The 27,176-nt window shown below is 37.8% G+C and overlaps 1 protein-coding gene across 1 annotated transcript; it reads left to right on the top strand.

Moving 5' to 3' along the window:
- Positions 1 to 9,149: 9,149 nt before the first annotated feature.
- On the top strand, positions 9,150 to 26,987 carry LOC123767445 (protein disulfide-isomerase A4). Its single transcript, XM_045757137.2, has 12 exons — positions 9,150 to 9,362; positions 11,436 to 11,571; positions 13,726 to 13,928; positions 14,148 to 14,305; positions 17,011 to 17,139; positions 17,315 to 17,534; positions 18,742 to 18,875; positions 19,639 to 19,795; positions 20,607 to 20,769; positions 22,239 to 22,309; positions 22,515 to 22,873; positions 25,893 to 26,987. The coding sequence occupies exons 1-12, from the start codon at positions 9,272 to 9,274 to the stop codon at positions 25,950 to 25,952; spliced, it is 1,881 nt and encodes a 626-aa protein (XP_045613093.1). The 5' UTR covers positions 9,150 to 9,271; the 3' UTR covers positions 25,953 to 26,987.
- Positions 26,988 to 27,176: the final 189 nt, after the last annotated feature.

Raw genomic sequence — 27,176 nt, 5'->3', positions numbered from 1 at the left:
TGATTGAAGGAAGAGATGTCTCAATCATTCTGTCCCATCTCACATAGATGTTGCAGAAGTAGAAGGAGCCAGTCTCTGTGGATATCTGAAACTTCTGATAATAGATGTCTTCACTTTAGTGATTTTAAATATGTTTACAAACTAGACCATTTTTAACATATGTAAGTAGGCCTACTTCATGAGGTCCTGCGTTCGAGACAGATATGTACCCTGGGAGTCTAGGTGGTATCTTGTGAAGGTGTTACATGTATATGGTTCTTGCAAGCAAACTACATCGACATTATTAGAACCTGCATACATAAGAATATCAGCAAGTCTCTCGCGCGCACTGTACACATTCCAGGAGAGGAATGTGAAGGTCCTTGTTGTTGTTGTGTTAGTTATTGTAGCCATTCTGCTTCCCAGTTCGATTTCTAATTTTAGAGTTTATCATATTAAAGTTTGTTATTTATTTATGTAAATACTGCTGTCAACTGGGACAGCAGTGCCCAGTTGTTTTTAATTCAGGGACATTAAACTTGTTATTTATTTATGTAATTATTTATTTAGTTATACAAGAGTTCTTACATTCTTGTACAGCCACTAGCACGCATAACGTTTCTGGCAAATCCTTAATCCTAATTTTCGCACACACACACATCCACATGAAGCAACCCATAGCATCTGTCAAACTCCCAGGTATCTATTTGGTGGTACAGGTGGTGATCTCACAGATGTTAACAACTACAGACCTATATCAATCCTGCCTAACTTGTCAAAAATATTTGAAAAACTAATCTACAAGCAGCTTTACTCTTATCTAGCCAAACACAATATACTTAGCTCTTGTCAATATGGCTTCAGACCCAAAAAAGCACTAACGATGCACTTATTAGTATGATTAACTTGATTCATGCATCTCTTGATAAAAATGAGTTTCCTGTTGGGTTATTTGTGGACCTGCGTAAGGCTTTTGACACTGTCAACCACCAAAACCTTCTTATTAAATTACATCATTATGGAGTCAGAGGACACTCCCTACAATACCTCAAATCTTACCTTACTGACAGGCTCCAGTATGTTTCTGTGAATAATTCAATTTCTCCCACCCTACCCATCAACATTGGTGTTCTTCAGGGCAGCATACTTGGCCCTCTCCTCTTTCTCATCTACATTAATGACCTTCCAAATGCCTCCCATCACCTCAAACCAATTCTATTTGCTGACGACACAACCTTCATTTACTCCAGTCCTGACTCCCTTGCTCTAAATGCCACAGTAAATACTGAGCTAAATAAAGTCCATCTTTGGCTAACCGCCAACAAACTCACCCTTAACATTGACAAAACTTTCTATATTCTGTTTGGCAATAAATCCTCTAATCAAATAAATCTCAGAAGAAACAATACCCAAATTTGTAACAAAATAGATGGCAAATTCCTTGGCGTTCTCATTGACCACAAGCTGAATTTCCAGGGACACATTCTAAATATATCAAAAAAAGTTTCAAAAACTGTTGGCATTCTTTCTAAGATCAGATATTATGTATCCCGCCCTGCCCTGGTGACGCTCTATTACTCCCTCATCTATCCATATCTCAACTATGGTATTTGTGCTTGGGGTTCTACTACCCAAAATCATTTACGTCCTCTAATTACTCAACACAAAGCTGCTATTAGGACAATATCCAACTCTGGCCCCAGACATCACTCGCTACCCCTACTCAAATCTCTGAATATGTTAGACATTAAGTCACTGCACCTTCTCTCATGTGTATTATACATATATAAAACGCTGAACTGTAATGCCAATCCTGACCTCAAAAGCTTCATTGTAGGTTGTAACAGAACCCATGAGCACCACACCAGAAACAAATACAGTTTTGATATTCCAAGAGTACGACTTAATCAAACTAGAAATGCTCTACAAATCAAGGGACCCAGAATGTGGAATGACCTTCCTAATCATGTTAAAGACTGTGCCTCTCTCAACCAATTTAAGATAAAAACGAAGCACTACCTAATAAATTCCCTGTAACCTACCTTACCCCTGTATTGTCAACCCATGTTTTTTTTTTAAACACCGCTGTTTGTCGACCTAATTATATTTGTGCTGCTTTTTCAGCCATGTTCTCCCCTTTCTTATTTTTAATTTTATTTGTTCTCAACACATTTTATACTTTAAACTCAATTAGTATTACGTTTTAGTCTTCAATGTTTGTCCTGCCCGAAACGCTTTGCGTAATAGTGGCTTTAGGCATTGTATGTACCAGCTCTATCTATAAACCTAGCAATTTTTGCAAAAATCTCTTGTGTGTATGTACCTTACCTGAATAAACATTTATTTATTTATTATTTTTATTTTATTATTTACTGCTAGGTGAACAGGAGGATCAGGTTGAGAGAAATTCTGCCCACTTGTATCCGCCTCTGCCGGGGATCGAACCCGGATCCGTAAGACTACGAACACCAAGCGCTGTCCACTCAGCCGTCAGGGCCCCAAACAAGGTGATTAGTTCTTCATTCACTGTTTCATACTGTGTATTGCCCCAAATACATAAGTGTGGTTTGTATTATATGTTATTATGTCTGTGAGAAGACATAATCATTAGTTGTCATTATTATCCATTATCCAACATCATGTCTGTAACTCATCTATGTATATACTTTTTACCTGAATAAACATTTGATTTGATTAGATAACTTTGATAGCGATATTAGCTCCAAATATTTGAAGTTACCCTTTAATTTTACGTTTTCTTTTCTCATGTGTTTCAGAGAAAACAAATTAAATGCGACAGATAAAAAACCAATGTGTATTAATTTACCTGAAGGCCATCATTTCTAGTGGCATCGACGAGTACAGGAAGCCAGCGACTTGTCAAAGGTACCTCCAATTTATTCTGACGACTTCATTCAGTTTGATTTTGAATTAAAAGTTTTTTTTACATTTACGGCTTCGCTGGGTAAGCGGTTCCGTGGGTTTATAATCCTATCGGTGAAAAATGCGAGATGTGTTTCCCTTTCTTGGTGCCACTGTTATCAAAGAGGATTCCAGTTGCAAGCATAGAGAGGTCATCAAGTCTCACCATACTATGAGGAGTGGGATAAAGCCGGGAGTGCTGACGAAGGCCTCTTTTCGCCACAGACTGCGTCCTTTTATTTATATATACAAGAGTTCTTACATTCTTGTACAGCCACTAGCACGCATAGCATTTCGGGTCCTTAATACTATGTTCCCCTGAATACGATCCAGCTAAATCGTTTAACAACTAGGTACCCATTTTACTGTTGGGTAAACAGAGGCTACAGTTAAGGATTGAACGCCCAGTAAATCCTGCCCTGCCAGGATACGAATCCAGGACAAAGCGCATGCGAAACGCCAGGCGAGTGTCTTACCACTACACCACAGGGACTACTCATTCACTACCACCTGCATCTGCACTGAGAACGAGGTATGGTCGCTTCAGCCACGAGACGATTCGACAAAGCTCGTTTTCTATTTGTTAAAACCGTATACATTGTTATGCAAGGTTGTATTTGTTTAGGTTAGGCTGTATTGCGCTCGGTTATTTTGTAACAAGAGGACAGTACATAATAAAACAATATGAACAGCATAACGACTGTCTGGCGAGCTAACCAGGGGACAGGTCAACTCTGGTCAAAGGTGACGTGGTCACTAGGTTGTCAGATACGATGCCGTCATGATACTCCACAGGAATTACCCTCTCCACATCAAATGCAAGCCGAAGACCTCAAGTTCAGCTGGATAGGAGAGCTGACATAAAAAGGTCAGAACAGTCAGAGAACTGTTCTCTGATAGTTCTCAGGGGTGTAGTAGTTCTCTGAACAGGGGTGTAGAGTGGAACTGTGTTTGAGGGCTCTAGGGAAGAACATCGTCTCAAGGTTACGTGTGAACAACCGGTAGTAGTAAGTACGGCTCTCTTGTGCCCAGCACCTTGTCATTCAATTATCGTTGCCTCTGTTAGGGAACATAGTTAGGAAGTGTCTTTTTATGTGTTAAATAAAGTCATATTTTCAAATGTCATTCTGGTGTGTGTGTTAATGGTTCCTGTCTTAGTGATATTGGGCTTACCGTCCCCTTTGACCCCCTAGTGACCTAGTGCCCTTAATTATCCAGTACTCCTCCCCATTCAGTCCCTCAGTGAGGTGTGTCAGTACTAAGAGTGTCCTGTCTTGCTCCCGTGTATTCTGTAGTACACCCCGAGTGGTTTCAGGAGTATTGGAGTGACAAGCCAGGATCCTTTTACCATTTCTTTGTTCCTTACACCTGTTCTGGGAGGATATTATACCATCTACAAGTCCTACGGTCCTCTAGCTCTCTCCGGCCCCCTGTCCGGTAACACAGGGTGCTGGCAGCCTTATTTCTTTTTTGGTAAGTCTCTCACTCTCTCCCTCTTGCTCGCTTTCTCTCCCTAGTTTTCTCTCTCCCTCGCTCTCTCTCACTCTCTACTCCCTTAAGTTGCCTACGCAGATCTCAGTCTAAATTGAGTAATTATTTAGGTCCTCGTACTCACCTAATTGTACTTGCGGGGGTTGAGCTCTGGCTCTTTGGGCCCGCCTCTCAACTGTCAATCAATTGGTGTACTGATTCCTGAGCCTACTGGGCTCTATCAAATCTACATTTGAAACTGTGTATGGAGTCTGCCTCCACCACATCACTGCCTAACGCATTCCATCTGTTAACTACTCTGACACTGAAAAAGTTCTTTCTAACGTCCCTGTGGCTCATTTTGGGTACTCAGCCTGTGTCGCCTTGTGCGTGTACCACCCGTGTTAAATCCTTGTCTACCCTGTCAAATCCCCCTGGGAATTTTGCATGTGGTGATCATGTCTCCTCGAGCTCTTCTGTCTTCCTGCGACGTGAGGTGCAGTTCACTCAGCCTTTCCTCGTAACTCATGCATCTCAGTTCTGGGACTAGCCTAGTAGCATACCTCTAAACATTTGCCAGCTTCGTCTTGTGCTTGACAAGGTACTGGCTCCATTCTGGGGCCGCATACTCCAGGATTGGTCTTACATACGTGGTATATAAGGTTCTGAAAGATTCCTTACACAGGTTTCTAAAGCCTGTTCTGATGTTAGCTAGTCTTGCATACGCTGCATATGTTATTCTTTTGATGTGGGCTTCAGGAGACAGGTTTGGCGTGATATCAACTCCTAGATCTTTCACTCTGTCCGTTTCATGAAGGACTTCATCTCCAATTCGGTATCCAGTGTCTGGCGTACTATTCCATCTGCCTAGTTTCATTATCTTACATTTACTTAGGTTGAACTTTAGCAACCATTTGTTGGACCATACCTTCAGTTTGTTCAGGTCATCTTGTAACCTCATACCATCTTCCTGTCGTATGATGGACCGAGTGTTAATATATTACAAGAACGACAGAGCAGCGGTTATTACATTAGTGATAGCGGCTTCCGTCATTTCAGAGGTAGCAGCAGTGTTCTTATCGGGCATTACAAGGTTACGAGAACGGATACAAGCTCTCCAACAAACTCACATTAAGCATAAAAAGACCTACTACATTTTGTTTGGAAGTAAATCAACAAACCAAATTCCCCTTCAGGTAGACCATAATAGATAGATTTCCATTTCATTAAAAGTGATGGAAAGTGCCTTGGCCTATACATAGACAAGAGACTTAACTTTAGCACCCCACATACAACACATAACCAAAAAAGTCTCAGAAACAGTTAGTATACTCTCTAAAACCAGATATTGTTCCCTACTCTGCTCCCCTTTCACTGTACTACTCTCTAATCTATCTCTATCTAACATACGGTATCTGTGCATGGGGTTCAACCACTGCCAATTACCTCAAGCCCGCCATCACCCAACACCAAGCAGCCCTGGTGTTGGTTAACAGTCTGCCACCAGAATTATAACAAACTCTGTCCTCAGACAACACACAGCGTCTCTGTTTAAACTCCTAAATACACTAAGGTTAATACTTTAGCTTGTTATTAATGCTATTATCGTTAATACTATTATAATGTTATTATTGTATATATATATGTTATTATAATGCTATTATAATGTTAAGGATAATTAACATTAGCATTTAGCAACCAGTTTTTTTTTTTAGTTTAGTTCATTTATTATGCACCCCATACCCATCCTGTAGGCGGTAGTGGAAAGGGTTACAGAGGCACATAATGGGCTCAGGGACTGAACCCCACAATTCATTTAGCTAAGCTAAAGTTACAATCTTGGTGAGCTAGTTACAAAATTCAGTATAAGTCGTCACATCAACAATGGGTTCGAGATCGACCACAAGTACAGTTTCTAAATTAAGCAACTGACATATGTGGAGAGCTAGTGTCACAATTGATATGTTTGTCCTGCACACCGCCCCATCCAGTGGGCAGCGGTGGATACCAGGTTTTGTACATGTAAATATTACATGAGAATGTGTGTGGAGTGAGTGTATGTTTAGCATGTTAAGGAACGTAAACAGAGTGGATGTGTGTTGTCTGAAGAGACTTTGTTATAGAGATTTTTGTTGAGTGATGCTGTTATTCACATTAATTATACACCTTATTATGATCATTTATAATTTCCAGATAATTTACTTATAATTCTTTATATATCTGCTGTGTATAATATACACCTATATTACATATAAATAAATAATTTTAAACCAGCATGTTTCAATCACTCTACCCAAAAATGTTAATCCTGATCTTGAAACTCTTCCTTGATAGATATCATACAACCCATAAGCACCACACTAAAATAAATATATCTTTGATATTCCTAGTCAGACTTAATCTGTGCAAGCACTCCACGCTAATATAATAACCCATGTCTATGGATTTCACTCCCTAGTGAATTAAAAAATTGTCTAACATATGCTATACTTAACATATACTAAAAACTGGCGCTGAGTTAGTATAGTTCACTTATTGTGCATCCCATACCCATCCTGTGGGCGGTAGCGGAAAGGGTTGCTGAGCACGGAAGTGGGCTCAGGGACTGCCAGGTCAAATGCCTCCTCCACACCGAGACTTAAATCATAAATAATTTAAAAAATAGGCTTCTTCCTCTCTCTAAGAATAATAAAATAAATCTTGGATACTTCTACTGTTACAAAAATATAATATGACTCGTGACAAGCAGGAAGAAGGGGCGTCAGGCGACGGTAACCATAAGAAAAAACATCTCTTGTTTTATGTTCTACATTGTTGCTTGCTGAGCTTGAAGCTGATGCCTCTTGTATGCTGATTGATGAAGATTAAGCCACCCAAAAGGTGGCACGGGCATGAATAGCCCGTAAGTGGTGGCCCTTTTAAGCCATTACCAGTATCAAGAGCTGATACTGGAGATCTGTGGAGGTGCGAATGCACCCTGCATGACGGGAGATGTCTCCCTTATGAATGTGTTAAGATGAAGATGAGGCACGGGCATAAATAGCCCGTAAGTGGTGGCCCTTTTGAGCCATTACCAGTATCAAGAGCTGATACTGGAGATCTGTGGAGGTGCGAATGCACCCTGCATGACGGGAGATGTCTCCCTTATGAATGTGTTAAGATGAAGATGAAGCAACCCAAAAGGTGGCACGGGCATAAATAGCCCGTAAGTGGTGGCCATTTTAAGCCATTACCAGTATCAGGAGCTGATACTGGAGATCTGTGGAGGTGCGAATGCACCCTGCATGACGGGAGATGTCTCCCGTGTGAATGTGTTAAGATGAAGATGAAGCCACCCATAAGGTGGCACAGGCATGAATAGCTCGTAAGTGGTGGGTCAAACACGAAGAATAAGAAGAAGATGAAGATTAAGCCACCCAAAAGGTGGCACGGGCATGAATAGCCCGTAAGTGGTGGCCCTTTTGAGCCATTACCAGTATCAAGAGCTGATACTGGAGATCTGTGGAGGTGCGACTGCACCCTGCGTGACGGGAGATGTCTCCCGTGCCTCTCGTGCGTGACGGGATGATACGTCTCTTGTATGCGTCACATCTCACCTTTTAAAGAAGATTGATTGATGAGGATTAAGCCATCGAAGAGGTGGCACGGGCATGAATAGCCCGTAATTTCAAAGTGATCTGAAACAATATATCCTCCAAAGGAAAATAAGTTTTTAATCTCTAAATATGCTTATCATACACTAACTCCACACATTTTCTTGTGTTACACGTGCAAAACACTATTCCTAAATTCTAATCGTTTTAAAACTCTTCTTTGATAGATGAATAGATGTACAAGAACCCATGAACATCATAGGTTAGCATCTTAAAAGCACTATTTACCTGAATTTACCTAAGGGTCACTGTCTTACATGTGGCCTCGGCGAGGACAGTAAGCCGGCGGCTTGTCAAAAGTGCCCCAATTTGACCTTCTGTAGTTGATTGTTCAAAAGTGAACTACTTGTATATGTTTAACAGATTTCTAACAGTGTCCATGGTGCATTTTTAAAAGCATACAATCACCTTCTGTGGTTGATTGTTCAATAAATCACTGAATTATATGTTCAACAGATCTCTAACCCTGTCCATGGAGGAGGTTTTAGTTTAGTTCATTTATTATGCACCCCATAATAAAATGTATATATGCTGGTTAGCATTGTATATGTGTTGCCACGTCTGTGGTAGAAAAAAAATGTATTTGTGAGTGTTACCAGTGCCTTCAGACTAAATAACATGAGATAGTTTGAGCTCTGTAACTAGTTCATGCACTCACGAACATTAGAAGATAAATTATCTATTGGAAGATAAATTATTTATTTATATTCGTGCTCTACCCAAAGTTTGCTAGTGCAGACTAGTAGACTAGACTCACATCTCATGCTTTTCTTGATTGCACATGTGACTAATCATTCTGTAAGAGGGGATTGTAGATCAACTTATAGTTAGCTTTTGACGAATACTCTGTAATCTTTCATACATAATTGGGAAGTAACACTGTATCTAACCTTAATAATAGTAATACAAAAACGAGTATACTTGGCATTAAGAAAACAGCTTCACTTGGCGCTAAATGATTGGTGGATATGTTTAACACACATTGAACGGTAACATGGAAATATTGTATACAGTAACATTATATAATATTTCTTGGCAATGCTTTTAATATTTATTTAATGGAATTACATATAATACGCATCATTTGCATTAGATTTTCGCAAATAATGAGAGATTGAGCCGGTGCAGTACGAGAGTTTTGGCGGCGACGGCGCCTGGTGTTTACATGCGGCATGTAGGAGGTGGTGGAGTTGACACTTACACACACTCGCTCTCTCATACTCGTATTTACGTCTTTGGGGGCCAAGATGAAGAGTTTCTTCCTGCTTGTGTTGATTTTAAGCGTCTCTGTTGGCCAAGATGATGTAGAGCCCAGGATAACAATAGATCCAGACGGAGGTAAGCGTTGGGAAGTACGGCTTGACTTGTATAGTGTTTGAGATAGTTTAATTAATTCGTTTAGTCAGTGGGACAGGCAGCCAGTGTATGTATAAAAGTTAGGCATATATCGAGGTCCCTTCTTACAGTCGAACTACTGTATTGACGTGCCCTCACCCTTCCCCGAGGCTGCAACCCCACAACAGTTGACTAACTCCCGGGGACCTGCTACATAGTCTCTCCGGCTCGGCGCCTTCTTTTAAATAAATAAATATATAGTTTATATAGTAAAAAGTACATATTGTTATAAGCAGAATGTTGGATTTCTAGATACGTAGTTAGTATATACTATGCCTAAAGCAATTAATATGCACAGCATTTTGGGCAAGATGTGATGTTTTGATAATTACTTGTTTACTTGTTATTACTTGTGATAATTACATTAGGTGAAAGGAAATGTGTCCAATCACTCCTCCCAGCCGGAATTCGAACCCAGGTTTACCGATAGCGAGTTGAGGGTGTACCCAGCCTAATACTAATCGGCCTCACTAAACAATCACAAGCTCCATTTTTGTCAATTTGTGTGGCATCACAAAAATTAGTTCATTTATTATTTACATGAATTTAGCCGAGGACTATTGTTTCTGAGGATTGTTTCTTTTGGGATTTTGAATTGGAATTGATGGCATTTTACAGTTTTAGCAGGTAGGTGTCGCATTTATAACCCCATGGGTGGCTCGAGTTTTAAGATGCAGATAAGTCACAATAACGTGATTGAAGATATTATGACCAAACCACACACCAGAAGATGAGGAGACGACGTTTCAGTCCATCCTGGACCATTATAAAGTAGATTATAAGTAATGCACATTTAAAACTATCATAAAGTTTTAGTATTTGCCTAAGGTCCACCACTTATCTAGTGGCTTTAGTGGGGGGCAGGAAGCTGCTGGCAAAAGTTCCACCCCCCTATTTTCCTGACTTTTATCCAATTGGTTTTTTAGTTCAGTACAGTAATGTCTTGGCATTTATGGCTTTTGTAAGTGGGGCAATTCTATGGGGTTAAAACTCTATGGGTGAAAAAGCATCTCCAGATTTCCAGTTTCTGAAGTTCTGAAGTAGTTGAGTAGTAGTAGTTTCTGAAGTTCTGAAGTAGGGAGCCGGTCGGCCGAGTGAACAGCACGCTGGACTTGTGATCCTGTGGTCCTGGGTTCGATCCCAGGCGCCGGCGAGAAACAATGGGCAGAGTTTCTTTCACCCAATGCCCCTGTTACCTAGCAGTAAAATAGGTACCTGGGTGTTAGTCAGCTGTCACGGGCTGCTTCATAGGGGTGGAGGAATGGTCGAGGACCGGGCCGTGGGGACACTGAAAGCCCCGAAATCATCTCAAGATAACCTCAAGAAGATAACTCAAGTTGGAGGATAGGAATCTAGCTAGACCACTTATTTAAAATTTCAAATGTAATACATCCAAGGGGGAACAGCTTCTAGGTTAATAAACCACTGCTGTATATAGAAAAGGAGAAAAGAGTGCTTTTTCACCCATAGGGTTATAAACCCGTGGAACTGCCTACCCGCTGAAACTGTACATACCAAGACATTACTCAGGTATGTACAGGCAGATGTTTATTATACAGGATGGCTTTTCATTAATATTTTATCCTGTAAATTAGTACAGTACAATATTACACACTTCTTATCCATAATGTCCAGTATTTAAGCCCAGTCCATGGGTCATGTAGTGCAGTCAAATCACACCTGAAAGGTTCTGGGTTCAGTTCCTGCAGCAGAACAACATGATTTTGGACAAAGTTTTCTTTTGCCTAACACTTCCACTTACTTAGCACTAAATAGGTACTTGGAGTTACAATTGCTGTAGGTTGCATCATGAGAAGGTCTCTAGTTGGCCCAGGAGGACCTCGATAAAATTAAGGGGGTTTCTGTCTATGAACATGGGGCACCATATAGCTGTGTTGTACCTGATAAATGCTAAGCCTATTTAAGTGCTATTCATTTAAGTAGTCAAATTAAGGTTTCAAAGAATAGTTTCTTTGCAGAGAACCATTTTATTTATAATGTGATATTCATTTGCAGAGATACCAGTCATTGAGGGCACTGGTGGTAACATTGACATTGTTGAGGAAGATGATGTTTTGGTGCTGACTAGAGATAACTTTCTTCATGTGGTTAACCCAAAGGATGCAATACTAGTTGAATTTTATGCCCCATGGTAAGTCGATGCACAACTTTTGAATGTCGGTGAAGTTCCATAATTTTCATTTGCCTTAAAGTACTGTATGTCTTACCATCCTGCTGTTAAGAAAAGTGTTCTCGTCTCGCTCTTCCTCTGGGCCCTACTCGGTTTCTTGATTCTGAAATTTCTCTTTACAAGTTATTCTCTTGCCTTAGCTATCCCTGAATGTTACCAAGTGTGTCTACCCTAAAGCAAAATCTTTTCTTTACTCTAAACCTGTTTTTTTTTACTCAAACCCGTTTTCAATACAGTACTAAGAACCGTGCTTTGCTTTCCTTTCATTTCTAAACTTCTAAATCGTGTTAATACTTTCTCTTTGTTATAAAACTTACTTTTCAATAAATTATTATAGTAATCTGGTTATACTACTACTGCTTCTAATGCTGCTTGTGTTTAATAAATTTTGTGATTGTCTTGTTTTTAACACTTTAAAACTGACTGACTACTCAATGATAGTGTTGACAAAATCACATGTTAAACTTACTGACATGAACAGTGTAACAGTGTTTTCTTCTTTCATACTGCATTAGGAAATTCAGTCATATAGATTGGTATTCTTCCTAAATAATTTTTACATTCTCTGTACTCTCCACAGTCAGTCATGTTGAATTGGCTCTTGTACGAGGCCAATGTGTTTTTTTCTCTGTTGACACTTGCCTTTCCAATTATGTAGTTAATTGCTATATTTTCTGCGACGAGAGGCAGGATGTGTGGTCAAAGGAATACCAATCCTGTTGAATGAGTGAGGTGAATGAGAAGTTTGCTTGATATTTCCTTGGCCCAGAGAGGTGTTGCAGAGTTCTGGAGTCATACATTTTAAGTGTATGGGTAAATGCTGTTAAAGTCCCAATAGGTTTTAACATCCTATGTAATGTTTAGTACTAGTGGAAATGTCCATGCTTGAGGAGAACGGTGAGTCGCTCACACATGGTGGACCTGCGTCCTGCTGCCATTTCACCTCATGTTCATTTACACTAATCATGTGTACCTGTTAGCTTCAGTTAGGAATCTATAGTATGTAGTAGGTTATTCATGTACCCATCACCTGTGAGGGTATGTTCATTCTTTAGTCTTGAGTAGGAGTACAAGGTACTCAAATCTTGTGCATGTGGCTAGTTTGGGCAGGCCTACCACCAGACATGTTAGAGAAACATAGGTTTAGATAGTGTAATTTGTTGGTACTGATTCATTTCTTTGTTGAACTAATAATTACAAGTCCTGTTACTTCGCTTTTCTAAGTAAATGAATAGGGGGTTGAGAGATTTAGGAGAGATAGGTTAGTAGTAAAGTAACTAGGCCTAAGTGTCCGAACGCATCTCGTCTGTACACAGGCCCGCATGCATTCAAAGCGCGCGTTTTTTTATTTGGTTTAACGTTTGGAGAAATGTTCTAGTGATTTGTTTGTTTGGAGAAATGGTCTAGTGATCTCTTGAGAGCAGTGGCTCCCTTAAGTTAAGTTGGTCTTTTGTCAGTATAACTAGGATAGTTTAGGTTTTACTCATTTGTTACAGTGGAGTGTATTAGCAATTATTGTTGGTTTACTGTTACTATGATTGTGTTACTTGACTTTACCCTCAACACTGGACAAGTCACGTGTTAGTATCTTAGGTGTATGACTGACTGACTGATTATTGTATGTGGTGATCTGTAAATACACTGGTGAAATTTTAGTTCACATTTAAATTGTTCTTTCCCGGTTTCTAGTGTCAGAATACTGAGTGGGAGCGGTTAGTGGGTTACTAAACTAATTCATGAGCCGTATTTTGACGACACATAATATATAGGATCCTGGAAGTGTAATGGGTGTTGTGAACAAATACTGTTAAGTACCCCTTAAAGTTTAAAGGAGAAATTAAGAGTACAGTACTATGGGAATGTAAATTGTGCATTTTTCTATAATTAGTATAAGGAAGGGCACTTGTTTTGGCCACATGGCCATTCACCTAGCAAGTATTAGAATATTTAGATCATAACTGGTATTTTTAACCAGTTTTTATGACTGTTCCTACCCAGGTCCATACATTTTCAGTTTGCAACATTCATTTGCCTCAAAAAAATGTGAAAATTAAAAGTATTTGCATGGTACATTTTTTCCACTTTCATTGTATCTGTAATTTTTCCAACACTTAGGTGTGGTCATTGTAAGCAACTTGCTCCTGAATATGCAGCAGCAGCAAAGGAGTTGAAAGAGGAAGGGATAAGAATAGGTAAAGTGGATGCCACCAAAGAGCAAGAGCTGGCCAAGGAGTACTTGGTGTCTGGTTATCCAACTATTAAGCTCTTCAAAAAGGGTAATCCTGTTGAAGATTACAGTGGTGCAAGAACTGCCGAAGGTAAATCACAAATTTGTTTTATGTATTATGTGAATTTATGGTGGATAATTAAAATGCTTTGAGTGGAATATTCGTGTATATCACTTAAGATTTACTTTTTCATGTGAAGATGATGTCTATAACCATTTTTTGTATTTTATATACTGTACCAGACATTTTGTAATTTTTGATGTACTGGTATTGTACTCTACATTAAACAAATTGGCTATTTTCTCGCAGCTCTGGTGGACTATATGCGTATGCATGCTGACCCTAACTACGTTCCTCCTCCCTCTGCTGTCACGGTCCTCACCGCTGCTAACTTTTCAAAAACTGTAAAGTCCTCGGACCTGATTCTTGTTGAGTTTTATGCTCCTTGGTGTCGACACTGCAAAGCTGTAAGTTAATTGCTTTTTGTAAATTTGTATAACCTTGAAATGACTTTGAAAATTAATTTGGCAAGAGTAGCTGAAAGTGTTATTTCACAACTTTAAAGTCTAATAAGTATATGGTGAGTGTATGTAGTATGTATAAGCTGTATAATAGTTTGCAAATTTAATTTGATTTGTTTTACAAAAGTATGATATCAAAGAACTTTACACTCTTGGTTATACACTGGAACCTCGATTCAATGAGCCTCAATTTGAAGCATCTCCTGTTAGGACACACTTTTCATGCCAGATTTACTCTCCTGATTCAACGAACAAGTGGAGGGGGATGTGTGGATTTGATTAGGATGTTGGGACCAAGTGGGATTAGGATGTGGGACCTTGACAGATGGAGGCAACTTTATGAGAAATAATTGGGGCCTTGGGAAAGCCACAGAGTATATTTATAAACAAATTATCTTTTTTTTTTATTTCCAGTTGTGGAGGTTTTTGATCAGTAAAATACGAGCCTATTTTACTTTGAAAATGAGATTGAGGCTTGGGCAATGGAAATTTGATAATGTGGTTATCAATGTGGTTATGTTTGTAGATGAACTTGGCATTATAAGAAAAGGTTGGAGCCTTGAGGAAAGCTATTGAGAATATTAAAAACCCAAATTCTATGGTGGTTTTAATTTTATAATAATAATAATTTATTTGGAACGTACAATGGGTTGGCGAGATTTGAGTAGTAAAGGTTTTTGTTCACTCGGGTATGGCCCTGCTACCTTTTGAAAATGAGTTTTGAGGCTGGGAACATGAGAAATGGGCGAGATGTGGTTCAATTTTGTTTGGTAGTTGTCTATTTTAGGTTAAAATTAAAATGCGGACGCGTTTTCCCATGCCGACATGGTGTGCAAAATGCATCCTGGAGGCATCTCCAGTGGCAATGAATTGGGTTTGGTCCCATACGGTTCATTGAATCGAGGTTGTACTGTACAGATATTTGGATTAAAGGGTATAACAAACGAGATATAAATAGTTTTTTTAAATAGGTAAACACTAAATAGATTTCGTTTCAGGTAAGTTTCAAAGGTTTAGATTTGAGAAGCTTGGTTAAATACCGATTTGGAAATGGTTGTTTTGTGGAACATATTGCCAGGCAACGTCGATGCAGGATTGTTGAACTCCTTAATGTGTAGGTTAGACATACTATGAGTTGAATTTGATATGAGCTGCCTCATTTTGGCTAATAGACCTTCTGCAGTTTCCTTTATAATGTTTTGAATCATAGCCTTTATTCTACTTGTGCAGTTTTGGTGTTGACTGTTGTACACATTTATTACCCTTTGGATTGAAGTGTCTTGTCTTCCCTGCCCTGGGGTTTGGCGAGCTTAAGGTTGTACTCTGTGTGGGTTGTGATTGTCTTTTTAAGGTGTCTACGTTATTAACATGTTCATTATTTTGGCTCATTACCTGTTGTTGAGTGATGCTTGCCATCTAAAAATAGTAATGTACTGTAACCTATCTTTGGCTATAGGTATAAATGGTTATATTTTATTTTCCGTCTTTCATACCTCTGGCTTGATTTCACACTAGAATAGTCATTGTATACAGATACTGTATATATTTTGTGGATATAGAAAAATGTTTGACGTTGCAATGACTCAAATTGGACCCCAGATGCTTCACAGTATTGTTCATTTCCACGATTGTGAAGCTTTTGTGCTGGAGGCTTTTGATTTCTACTGGAACCAGTGAGAAGATTTCTCATATCTGATGCTGTTGCTAGCTTTTTTTCATGCCTAAAAACTTCATGCTGCTTTGCTCTTCCAATTTTTCTTGTAGCCGATTCTACTTTACTCTTGTCAGGCATTACTTTGTGTTCTGTATTTCTTGGCTCTTCACACATTGGCAACTCATGTTCGACACAATTGCTATTTAGAATCTTTCCATTATAGGAATATTAAAATAAACCAAAGTCATCTATTTGGTAAAATACTGTTCAATTACTGGTCAAGGTGCTACCTCTGAAGGTAATCAGATTCATTTATTAATCATGGGTTAGTTGGGGACAACGAAGGGTGTCTGTCCCTCATTCCTTTTATTATTCAATCATCTACACATTACTTAATATTCTCTAGAATATAATATAATATATATAATATTGACCGCTCACAAGCTTGTACGTCACATTGTTGTTGGTTTCCATCTATTGCGTGCCATTTACTAACGGATCCATGCACCATGTACCGAGCCTGATACAAATTCATTAAGTTTACACTCCTATTGCATTTTGATATTGTTTAAAAAAAATTCTTCTTTTCTAAGCAATACTTTGGCAATGTTGTAGTGGATTATTTAGACAGTCTGCATGCATATCTCTAGGTGCAGCATCAAAATAACAAAAAATTTTTTTTTAGATTCCTATTATACAAGCATATGGCTGGAAGCAGGAGTGTGTACAAATGTCACAGATATGGTTTCAGTACTATGTTGTACAGTCATGTTGACTTCGTATTCTTCTTCCCTTGAATTTTCTTGTGAGATTTGTGCTCTTCTCTGGCCTTCTGGCTTTCATTTCCTTTGACAGACATATACGCATCTTTGCCCTAGATCCCTTGTTTTTTCTTATTAGAAGTTGGTTTAGTGAGAAGCCCCATCTTGGTTTGGGCTTTGCTGTCATTTTCTCCTGTGTGGTCTTGGCTTTTTTTATGTATTGAAATATATTACAGCTTGAACCTGAGTACGAGGCTGCAGCACAAGATCTTCAAGCAAACAACATTCCCCTGGCTAAGATTGATGGAACACAGGAAAAGGAAGTAGCTGATGAATATGGAGTGTCTGGATATCCAACTTTGTTGGTTTGTATCACACTGACAGTGATGAAATAGCATTGTGAATAATAAACAATATACTAGGCTAAACATAATCATATTTGAGATACAGTAGTATGCTATTTTTACACTTTGGGTAAAGTTTTGCATGGACTACAAATACACCTGTAGAATTTAGTGTGTAACAACTTAATTTTCTCAGGTATTTCGCAATGGAAGACGATTTGAATATAAGGGTAAGCGTGATCATTCTGGAATTGTTGAATATATGAAGGAACAAGCAAAATTGCCTTCAAGAGAGGCAATGACTCCACTAGAGGCCCAGAATAACTTTGCAAGGAAGGAAGCAAATGTAATTGCCTATTTTACAAAAAAGAATGATATGTTTGATGAATATATTGGAGCTGCAAATGAATTAAGAGGTAAAGTAAGCTTGTAAATGTCAATTTTGTTATTTTTATAATGCTTCATTATCATTCCCGACTATAAACTTTCTTCGTCATGACATTTGGAGAAACTGCAGTTTTATTAAAAGTTGTGATAAAATTGGTAAAAATTTCAGGAATTTTGAGATGGTTGACACATTTTTAGCATCATTGGAATGCTAGTGTTAATTAACACTGTACCTGTAGTGATGACCATGGGAGCTCAAAGTAAGAGGTTGCATGGGTTGCTTATTTGAATGCATTGAACTAGTACAGATAGCACAAAAGACTGAAAAGTAAGTATTTTTGGACAGTGGAGGGTACCATATAATGAATTGAAGTACTCTATGGAGAAAATTGAGCAGGTATAATTGGAATATTTTTTAAATGCTGTTAAAACCCATTTATACAAAGTACTGTAAAACATTTATTAATGGTGTAATTTGTAACTGGATATTAATGGAAGAGTATACTGGAGTGTGCAATAGGAGTACTGTAGATGGAATTTGTGAGACACTATCAACAACGAATGTGGACCAAAGTAAAAGAAATAATGATGGAAATTGTATGTGAAATGGGGAAAATCGTAGAAATATTTGTTTGACTCGATTGACGACCTAGGATCTGTTACTGACATTCGGTAGCAATTTTTAGTGTAAAAGGAGTTTAGAGTACAAGAAGTCAATGAAGGAAGGTTGTTGGTACATTGACAAAATTATGATGGGTGGATAAGTGGGAAGAATAAATGATAGGTGGCTAGGAGGCTACATGGGAAAACAAATGCTGGTGTGATTGGAGAAAGCTAAAATAGACAAATTAAGATTTGTGTTAGAAGGATAGTTATGAATGAAAATGTGAATGAAATGTGTGGAGCGCAAAAATTTATAACACTTAAAAATTAACGACTTTTAAATACCATAGTTTTATAAAGGTGAATGAATGGACGGACGAGGACTATACTTGTTTAGTTGTACTCGCCTAGTTGTGCTTGTGGGGGTTGACCTTCGGCTCTTTGGCAATGGTAGTCTGATGAGGGTGGTGGTGGTTGTAAATAATGCCTTCCTAACCCATTTCAAACTTTCGTGAGGTGCGTGATCATACTTTATATTTTCATTGTACATCTTATTGTCAAAAAATCTATTTAAGCTGCTGAATACAGTATTTAAGTTGCATTGTCTTAAAAGATTTTTCTTCTTCCAATTAGGCAAATTGTCATTCTTCCATACTTTTGATGAAGTAACTTCTGAACATTTCAAACTGAAGCCCAACACCATTACTATTCTGATGCCAGAGATCTATTTCTCAAAGTATGAGGACAATGTCTCCAAATATACTAAGGTATGAGAAAAATTTCCTTACTGGGTTAATTTTTTGGGTGCAAACAGATATTGATGTCTTGCATTTTAAATGAAAATTTTTCCATCGTTTCCTTGGAGTGTTAAGTTTAGTAACAACTGCATTTATATTATACTGTACATTAAAAAAAATACCTTATTGTAATCCTAAGATATTATTTGAAATTATGTTGAGTATGTTCTTTTTAAGAAGCTAACATTAAAAATTTGAAGAAATTGCAGTACTGTACTGTGTATCTACAGCAGTTTGACAATTAGTAATACGTTTCAAGTATTCACATTAAGCAGACTACTTGCTGGAAAAATGACCAATACAGTACTTCATCTTATAACTTTCTGTATATTAACAGAGTTTAAAATAAATCAAAATTAAAATTTAATGTTGAGTAGGTTATCATTTACATGTGCACCTACGATATGTAGCAGGTGCTTGACTCGGCCGAAGGAAAGTTTTTACAAAGTAAACTGTGAATAGACTTCTTGCAACATCTGAATATATAGTACGAGTATTAGTTGTAGGAAGTTTATTTTAACATGCTCCTATTTCCTGAGCCATTATCTTGCAAGGAGGATTATTTTTTTATGTTCTGCAGTATTTATCCATAAATATGTAGATTCCTAATGTTACAATGCACAGGAAAGTTTATCCACATAAATGAGAAAAGTATTCCATGGTTTTATAAATGCAAGGCTTTGTAGGAATATCTTGAAATGGTTTTCCTAAGGCAATGTTAAATTTTTGACAGGCAACTGGAACATACAAGGAAATTGCTGCTTGGATTGCTAAGAAAAGTGTTCCTCTGGTTGGACAACGGACAAGAAGTAACATGGAATTCAAATATGCCACTCGACCTCTTGTGGTGGTGTATTATGATGTAAACTTTACTCACCAGTATGTGGCAGGCAAGTATTGAACCAGGAGCATGTTTAGTTTAGTTCATTTATTATGCACCCCATTCTCATCTTGTGAGCAGTAGTGGAAAGGGTTACAAAGGCACATCATGGGCTCGGGGACTGAACCCCACAATTCATTTAGCTAAGCAAGTTACAATCTTGATGAACTAGTTACAAAATTCAATAGACATCGTCACATCATCATCATCACTGGGTTTGAGATTGACCACAAATACAGTTTCTAAATTAAGCAACTGACATGAGGAGAGCTAGTGTCACAATTGTTATGTTTGTCCTGCACACCGCCCCCTCCCATCCAGTGGGCAGCAGTGGATACGTTAGTCACTTAGTTCCTACCTACAGTTCCAGAGATGTGTAAATCCGTTATTCAAAATGATCTGCTACCAGAAATCTTGGCCAAATATCCCCCAGGAGCATGGAGCTAATATTTGTTTAGCAAGAATACTATTAAGAGAAAGGTGATACTTGCATAATTTATGACCCCACCCACCCCCTCCACTTTTCTCTCCATTTTATGTACATATAGAAAAATAGGTACATAATTTATGCAAACAGCCTAGTTTGTAAAATAACACATACAGGTACAGTATTTGCATATTTTTCAAGATTTTAATTAAGATTACACTTGTGGTATACAGTAGTGTGAAAAATGTACAGTAAGTATATAATAAAATTTACCAAACAAATTACTTTTATAAAATGACAAAGCATCCCTTGATAACAAGGTTATACATAGATTTTACCTAGAATTTATACTGTTTGTGAAGAATATAACTAAGGGGTAAAAATATGCTTTCAGACACCCAATTCATTCGTAACAAGATACTTCCTGTGGCTGATAAGAATAGAGACATCCTCTTTGCCATTTCCAATGAAGAAGAATTTGAAGAAGAGATAAAAAGTCTTGGTTTGGAAGACTCTGGAGAGTCTGTTAATGTTGCAGGTTTTGTAAACAATTTCAAGTAAGTACATTTTTTCTAGTATACTATGTTAAAGTTTGGAAAATAACCACTTCCCCTTCCCCCAGTGAATGTCTTTGGCCTAGGAAAGTATTTTCTTATTTTCACTGTATTTGAATGAGATTATTAAATTCAGAAATGTTAACGTTTTAAACTTTTCCCAAATATTTTGAAGGTATCGGTGCAACCTTAATATTCCATACCAATTGGGGCCAAACTCAATACTGTATGAACTTTAATACCAAGGTTTCCTGGTTGGTTTTATTTATTTGCTATTTATTTACAAATGTTTGGAAATTGTTCTTGCTGAAAATGATAGACCATACACATTAGATAAGGTGCAAAACATAAACCGGTATGCAGTATGAAATAATTTGAATTATATCTAAAGGCCTTATTTATGTTTGAATGCATATGGAAAGCACCATTCCAAGGTGTGCTAGCAAGTCATTCTAGGCAATTTTTAAGCAACACATTTTGGGGTAACATTTTGTCTGCAACAGATGGCAATGACTATTGATTTGTGTCTTGTCTGTATTGGCAGAAGGGTTAATGAGAAATGGGTAATATAATATAGACAGGAAAGGGAAAGAAAGACAGGATGGGAAGAAGGGTCAGAGAGGTAGTGAAGGTTTGTTTGGTGATAAGAAGTTTCCCAAGAAGCCTCGGCTATGACAGCCCACCGATGGTAAGCTCTCTGGAGGGAGCAAGATATTAGAGTTGAAGAGAAAAATCATTAATTACCCTATCCTAGATTTTATGAACATAAAGTTGGATCAGATTAACCAGGTGACTAGGAAGTATTTACAAAATTATTTAATTAAATCAAATACTGTTGAACCTGTGACTACACACACAAATCACAATAGCGTGATACATCAAATGAACAAATCCACAAGGGCCGTGATGAGGATTCTAACCTATGTCCGAGAGCATCCCAAAAGCTGCTTTAATTGACTGGGATGCTCCAAGACGTAGGTTCGTATCCTCATCACGGAACTTGTGGATTTGTTCATTTAACCTGTGACTAGTTTTGACAGGAAAATTATAATCTGAAAAATCCAGGTTTTAGGTTTGTTTTTCATCAAATAGGCAATTTTTCATGGCATGCACAACCTTGTTGGGCTTTTATTTTTCGTTGAAAATTTTTGGGGTAAAAGAAAATTAAAATGCCAGATTAATTTATTCTCCGGAAGCATAAATTGTAATTTTTTTAACAGAACTATAGAATTGTATGGTCTTTCCAATGATATCATCAAATTAACTGCAGTAAAATATGTAACTGAAATAGATCTAATTTACTTTCATGAAGTTTTTGGTAACCATGGTTATGCTTTAAGGCTAAATTTCAAATAGAATGATTTTTTCCTGATTTATAAGTTGACATGGGGCTCTTAAACTTGAAGTAGGTCTTTATATATAAAATGGACTTCCTTTACAAAGTTTATATTTATTTATATGCCATTTTACAGATACCCAATGGAACCTGATGATGATTTCAGCTCTGAAGTTCTTAGTGATTTTGTTGAAGAACTTAAAACTGGTTTGTCTCACTTTTTTTCATATTAGATGTAGCATATGATTCATAATTAAAACAAAGTTTTAAAATTAATAATGCAGCACTAAATCTCTTGTCTGATACTTTATTTTCATATAGGAATTCTCCTGCACTGTTGGCCAAATGCACTGATACGCTACCTCTAGGCTACCTCTTGATGCAAATATAAATTATAAATTCTATATTTCAGGGAAGCTAACTCCTTACCTGAAGTCTCAACCGGTTCCCAAGCGGCAAGACAGTCCAGTGCGTGTAGTTGTAGCCAAGAGTTTTGAAGAGGAAGTGATGCTAACGAAGAAGGATGTGCTCATTGAGTTTTATGCTCCATGGTGTGGCCACTGTAAGAACCTGGAGCCAGCATACAAAAAATTAGCTAAACAGTTGTCAAAGACTAATCCAGATGTTGTGGTTGCGAAGATGGACGCTACGGCTAATGATGTACATCCTTTGTTCAAAGTGGAAGGATTTCCAACTATCTACTATCTGAAAGCAATCGAGAAGGATAATCCCATCCCATTCAGTGGGGAAAGATCCTTGAAAAAGCTGAAGGTAAGAAAAGATGATACCTATGGGTGGTAGTGGAAAGGGTTACAGAGGCACATAACGGGTTCGGACTGAATCCCAAAATTCAATTAGCTAAGCACATCATCATTAGCTAGTTACAAAATTTCATGTATATTGTCACATCATCAAATGGTTTGAGACCAATCCCAAGTACAGTCTCTTAAGCAACTTACATATGTGGTGAGCTAGTGTCATCATTTGTTTATCCTGAACAATACTGTACCTCCAGCCAGCGGGCAGCTGTAGATAAGTTGCAATCGCCCATGGTTACTACTTCGTTAGCAAACTGAGAATATTTGGCTAACATTTCTGGCCTTGGATAATTTTGAATGAAATATTTAAACATTTCTTATTACCTAATCTTTAGCAGAAAGGCAGAATTTTGCTTGCCAAAATGTATTTGTTGCCTCAAATGGCCTTACAGATTTTGCAGCCAACCAAGTCATTCAAACGTGTCCCAGCCACCAGAAGTCTGCCACCTATTCATTCATATTGCTATTTAATAGCTAACATAATTAGCTGGCTACAGCCCATAAAACAATACATTCATTGAAATGTCATTTCTGTGGCCTTCCTATACTGTAATAAAAAGTTAAAAATGTTCTTGGGTGTATTGTACATTGGCCCACACAAGGCCGGGGAGCCGGTGGCTAAGCGGACAGCACGATGGATTTGTGATCCTGTGGTCCCGGGTTCGATCCCAGGCGCCGGCGAGAAACAATGGGCAGAGTTTCTTTCACCCTATGCCCCTGTTACCTAGCAGTAAAATAGGTACCTGGGTGTTAGTCAGCTGTCACGGGCTGCTTCCTGGGGGTGGAGGCCTGGTCGAGAACCGGGCCGCGGGGACACTAAAGCCCCGAAATCATCTCAAGATAACCTCAAGAAGGCTAGCTCTGAACACTTAATGGAATAATTTTTTCCCTAACTATCAATACTTTGTCAAATATCGGTATGATTTATAGCGAGTTACTCCTTTTTCTTTTATATTTGCATACCCTGATGTCTAAGACCTCTTTACCGTGACATGCATAGTGCATTACAGTCCACGTATAGCCACATTATCTCCAGAATTTTTGACAATTTCTTTTCTTATGACAAGCTTTTTGAAACTATGCTCCAGGAGTACTTGTACCATTTATTTGTGCCTGCAACAAAAGCTTCTTGGTTGGTTTGCCAATCGGTTAAAATGTTACTACAGTATTTGTAACCTATAGTATGCCTATGTCTATAGTAACCTATAGACTTTGATAATGCTTGAAAAATTCTTTGTATATTGATACATTTGTTAAAAATGAATTACACACACTGGTGTTTGATGTCATTGCTGGTATTCTTATATTTATGGTCTAATTTTGGGGGTTTTGTTTTTCTCTTGCATCTCTTATTTCATGAACTGTAATAGATCTCTACATTGTAGGGGTGGCCCTGTGATAAATTGCTCAAAGGTATTCAGTTAGTTTGGCTTTCTCATGGATGAGCAAGTTATAAAACTTGCTCATTAATAGGCAACACATTGTTTATTCTGGAACTTACCATCCTTGTTCAGAATATCCTGATGACACTAGGTGCATTTCAGTTGTCCAGGTGGTAATAGGTTTAGTGCTTCCCTAAATATCTTTAATACATACGTGGTTCAGATGTGGGAATGGTTGTCACATTATGGAAGTAGTTAGCAAACATTTATATGCAGTACAGTAATATGAATGTGGAAAAAAAAATTATATTGTTGGAGTAATAATTCTTGTAGGGGACAGGAACCCTGTACCTAGGCTTATTGAAGTTCCACTGGGCAAACTACCGACATTTCCCATGATGCAGCCCACAATAATTGCCTAACCAGCTGGGTGCTCATTTTATTAGTAGAAAAATCCACATAAGGTAAAAAGTGTCCAACAATTTGACCCGCTTGAGGATTGAACCGCGTCTCTTGCCTGTAAGCAGAGGTCATAGATTGTGCTACAAAGGCTCACAGTTAAGCAGATTGTAGAAGAGTACAAAGTGGTTACACACTAGGTTTAACTACATATTAAAACCATTCCTTAATGCAAATCTTCATTGGCCAAAGTTGGCAAAAGGCCAGGGGCCTGATTCATTAAAGCTACCCAAGTACTTACGAACCTGTACATCTTTCCTCAATCTTTGACGGCTTTGTTTACATTTATTAAACAGTTTACAAGTATGAAAACTTCCTAATCAACTGTAGTTAGTTATAAACAGCCTCCTGGTGCTTTGGATCTCATTAACTGTTTGATAATTGTAAACAAAGCGGCCAAAGATTGAGAAAAGATGTACAGATTCATAGGTGCTTGCGTAACTGCTTCGTGAATCTGGCCCATGGTCTTTTAACTCTGGGGTTCTTCTGGGGTTATCCATACCCTGTATGGGGTATGGGAACCGGTAATTGGAGTATGGGTCTCGGAACAATTACAAAAATAGATTAGAAATAATCAGTCATAAACAGTACTGTACCTCGATTCCATATTTTTATTGCACAAAAATTGCAGAAATCGTGACAGTTGTAGCTACCGTGTACATTTGTGATTTGCTTTATGTATAAATGATATAATACTCATAATTTTCTTTCAGCTGTTCATTTCCTAGGTATATATATATATAGTAAAACTGGCATTCTGCCAGTAAAACTGCCAGTAGTTTAGTACTGGCATGCCTGTAGTAAACTACTGGCATGTTTTTGAAGTTGTACTCATACCTAATAGGACTGGTGGTGATTGTTATGAGTCTGCTGAAGGGGGTAAGGGGACTTGCTCGCTAATTCATTGACAGATTTGTAATTTTATAAAGGTTAAGAATCCATGCTTTAATTTCAAGATTTACTTATTGTAATACAATATTTCCATGAACAACAAAGCCCATCAGACATTCTGCCAATTCTATTATTTGTTAGTGTTAACACTTCATGTTCATTAGTGCAGTTTAAGCTATTGGATATGTGACTTATTTGACTTTGATTTTGGATATTGACTGTAATTTTTTTTATTTTCAGGAGTTTGTTGCACAAGAAGCCACCATATTTGAAAAAGATCAATCCAGAGATGAATTATAGATGGAGGATGCATTCCAATAAGTGTCCATTAAATTCCTGAACAGATTTTGGATCAAAATTTCTAAAAGTAATGTAAGAGTATGACAGTTGCTAGGGGTGAGGATCTGATAATCCAAAATTGGGAATTTACTTGCTGTTGAAGGTCTGATAATTTAGTTGAATTAACTTTATTGTATGTATTTGTAATAGATGTAAGTACTACATAAAAAATTTACTTGTTTAATTTTGATGATTACTAGTTTCACTGAAGTTACATGTATGTGTCACTTGACTTATGGTTTCAACCAAACATGATTCTTTAACATCGTGTAGCGTTGAAATATTTTGATATGTATCACCATTGTACATAATAACTATTCTTAGTTAATGAACACTGTACACTAAACTTTTTTATTTTTTTCTTGAGGTATATAGGCATGGGTAAAGTGAATGCTAGATATACAAAACTTGTATGTACGTCAGGTGTTGAAGTAAAAAGCATTCCTGGCATACGTGTGTCTGGACTCTTCCCTTTAAGGAGCATCACTCGGCCTTTCTAGTGGTTTATAGTAGGCAGGAAAGTGTAACTATTTCTAGAGTGTATATCACGAGGGCTTGGGGCATTTTTTTTTTTTACACACCATTGGAAAGGAGGGGGAATACATTCATCGTTTATCAAAATATAACCGAGACGGGCCATGCACTCTTACACTGCACCTTAAAAACTGTAGTGTTCAGTAATTTGTCTTTTGTAATTAGACTACACCTAATATTTAACACTTTTTGTGACAATGCAGCCACATGGCTGTTGGCGAATTTCAGGTTTGACTGCACACACACACCTGTGTCGAACTTCACAGAACACATGTCGCCTTGGTCATTTGAACCCTAGTTTGCTCTCTGGACCATTTCTGTAGTGGCCAATGGAACTCTGTACTTTATTTAAAAGGGTACAGATATTTAGTGCATTCCATGTATAGAATATTGACTTTAACCCTGTATTGTTAAATTGGTTGAGATTTTTTCTAATTTTATAAAATAAAAGGTATAAGTTAATTAGTGTATTTAATCAACAAAGTATATCCTTGTTGCATGCAGTTAACCCATTGTATCGTATTGCATGTTATTTGATAAAATCATCAATGAATCTAATTCCTTTGATATTGCTAATTTTGTCTTTCTGCTCTTGGCATTATAACGTATTTATAACATACTCCTTTACTTCTGTGTATGTATAACACTTTA

Source organism: Procambarus clarkii, chromosome 86, assembly GCF_040958095.1.
Source record: "Procambarus clarkii isolate CNS0578487 chromosome 86, FALCON_Pclarkii_2.0, whole genome shotgun sequence".
Classification (NCBI taxonomy): Eukaryota; Metazoa; Arthropoda; class Malacostraca; order Decapoda; family Cambaridae; genus Procambarus; species Procambarus clarkii.
This window is presented reverse-complemented; position numbering and strand designations above follow the sequence as displayed.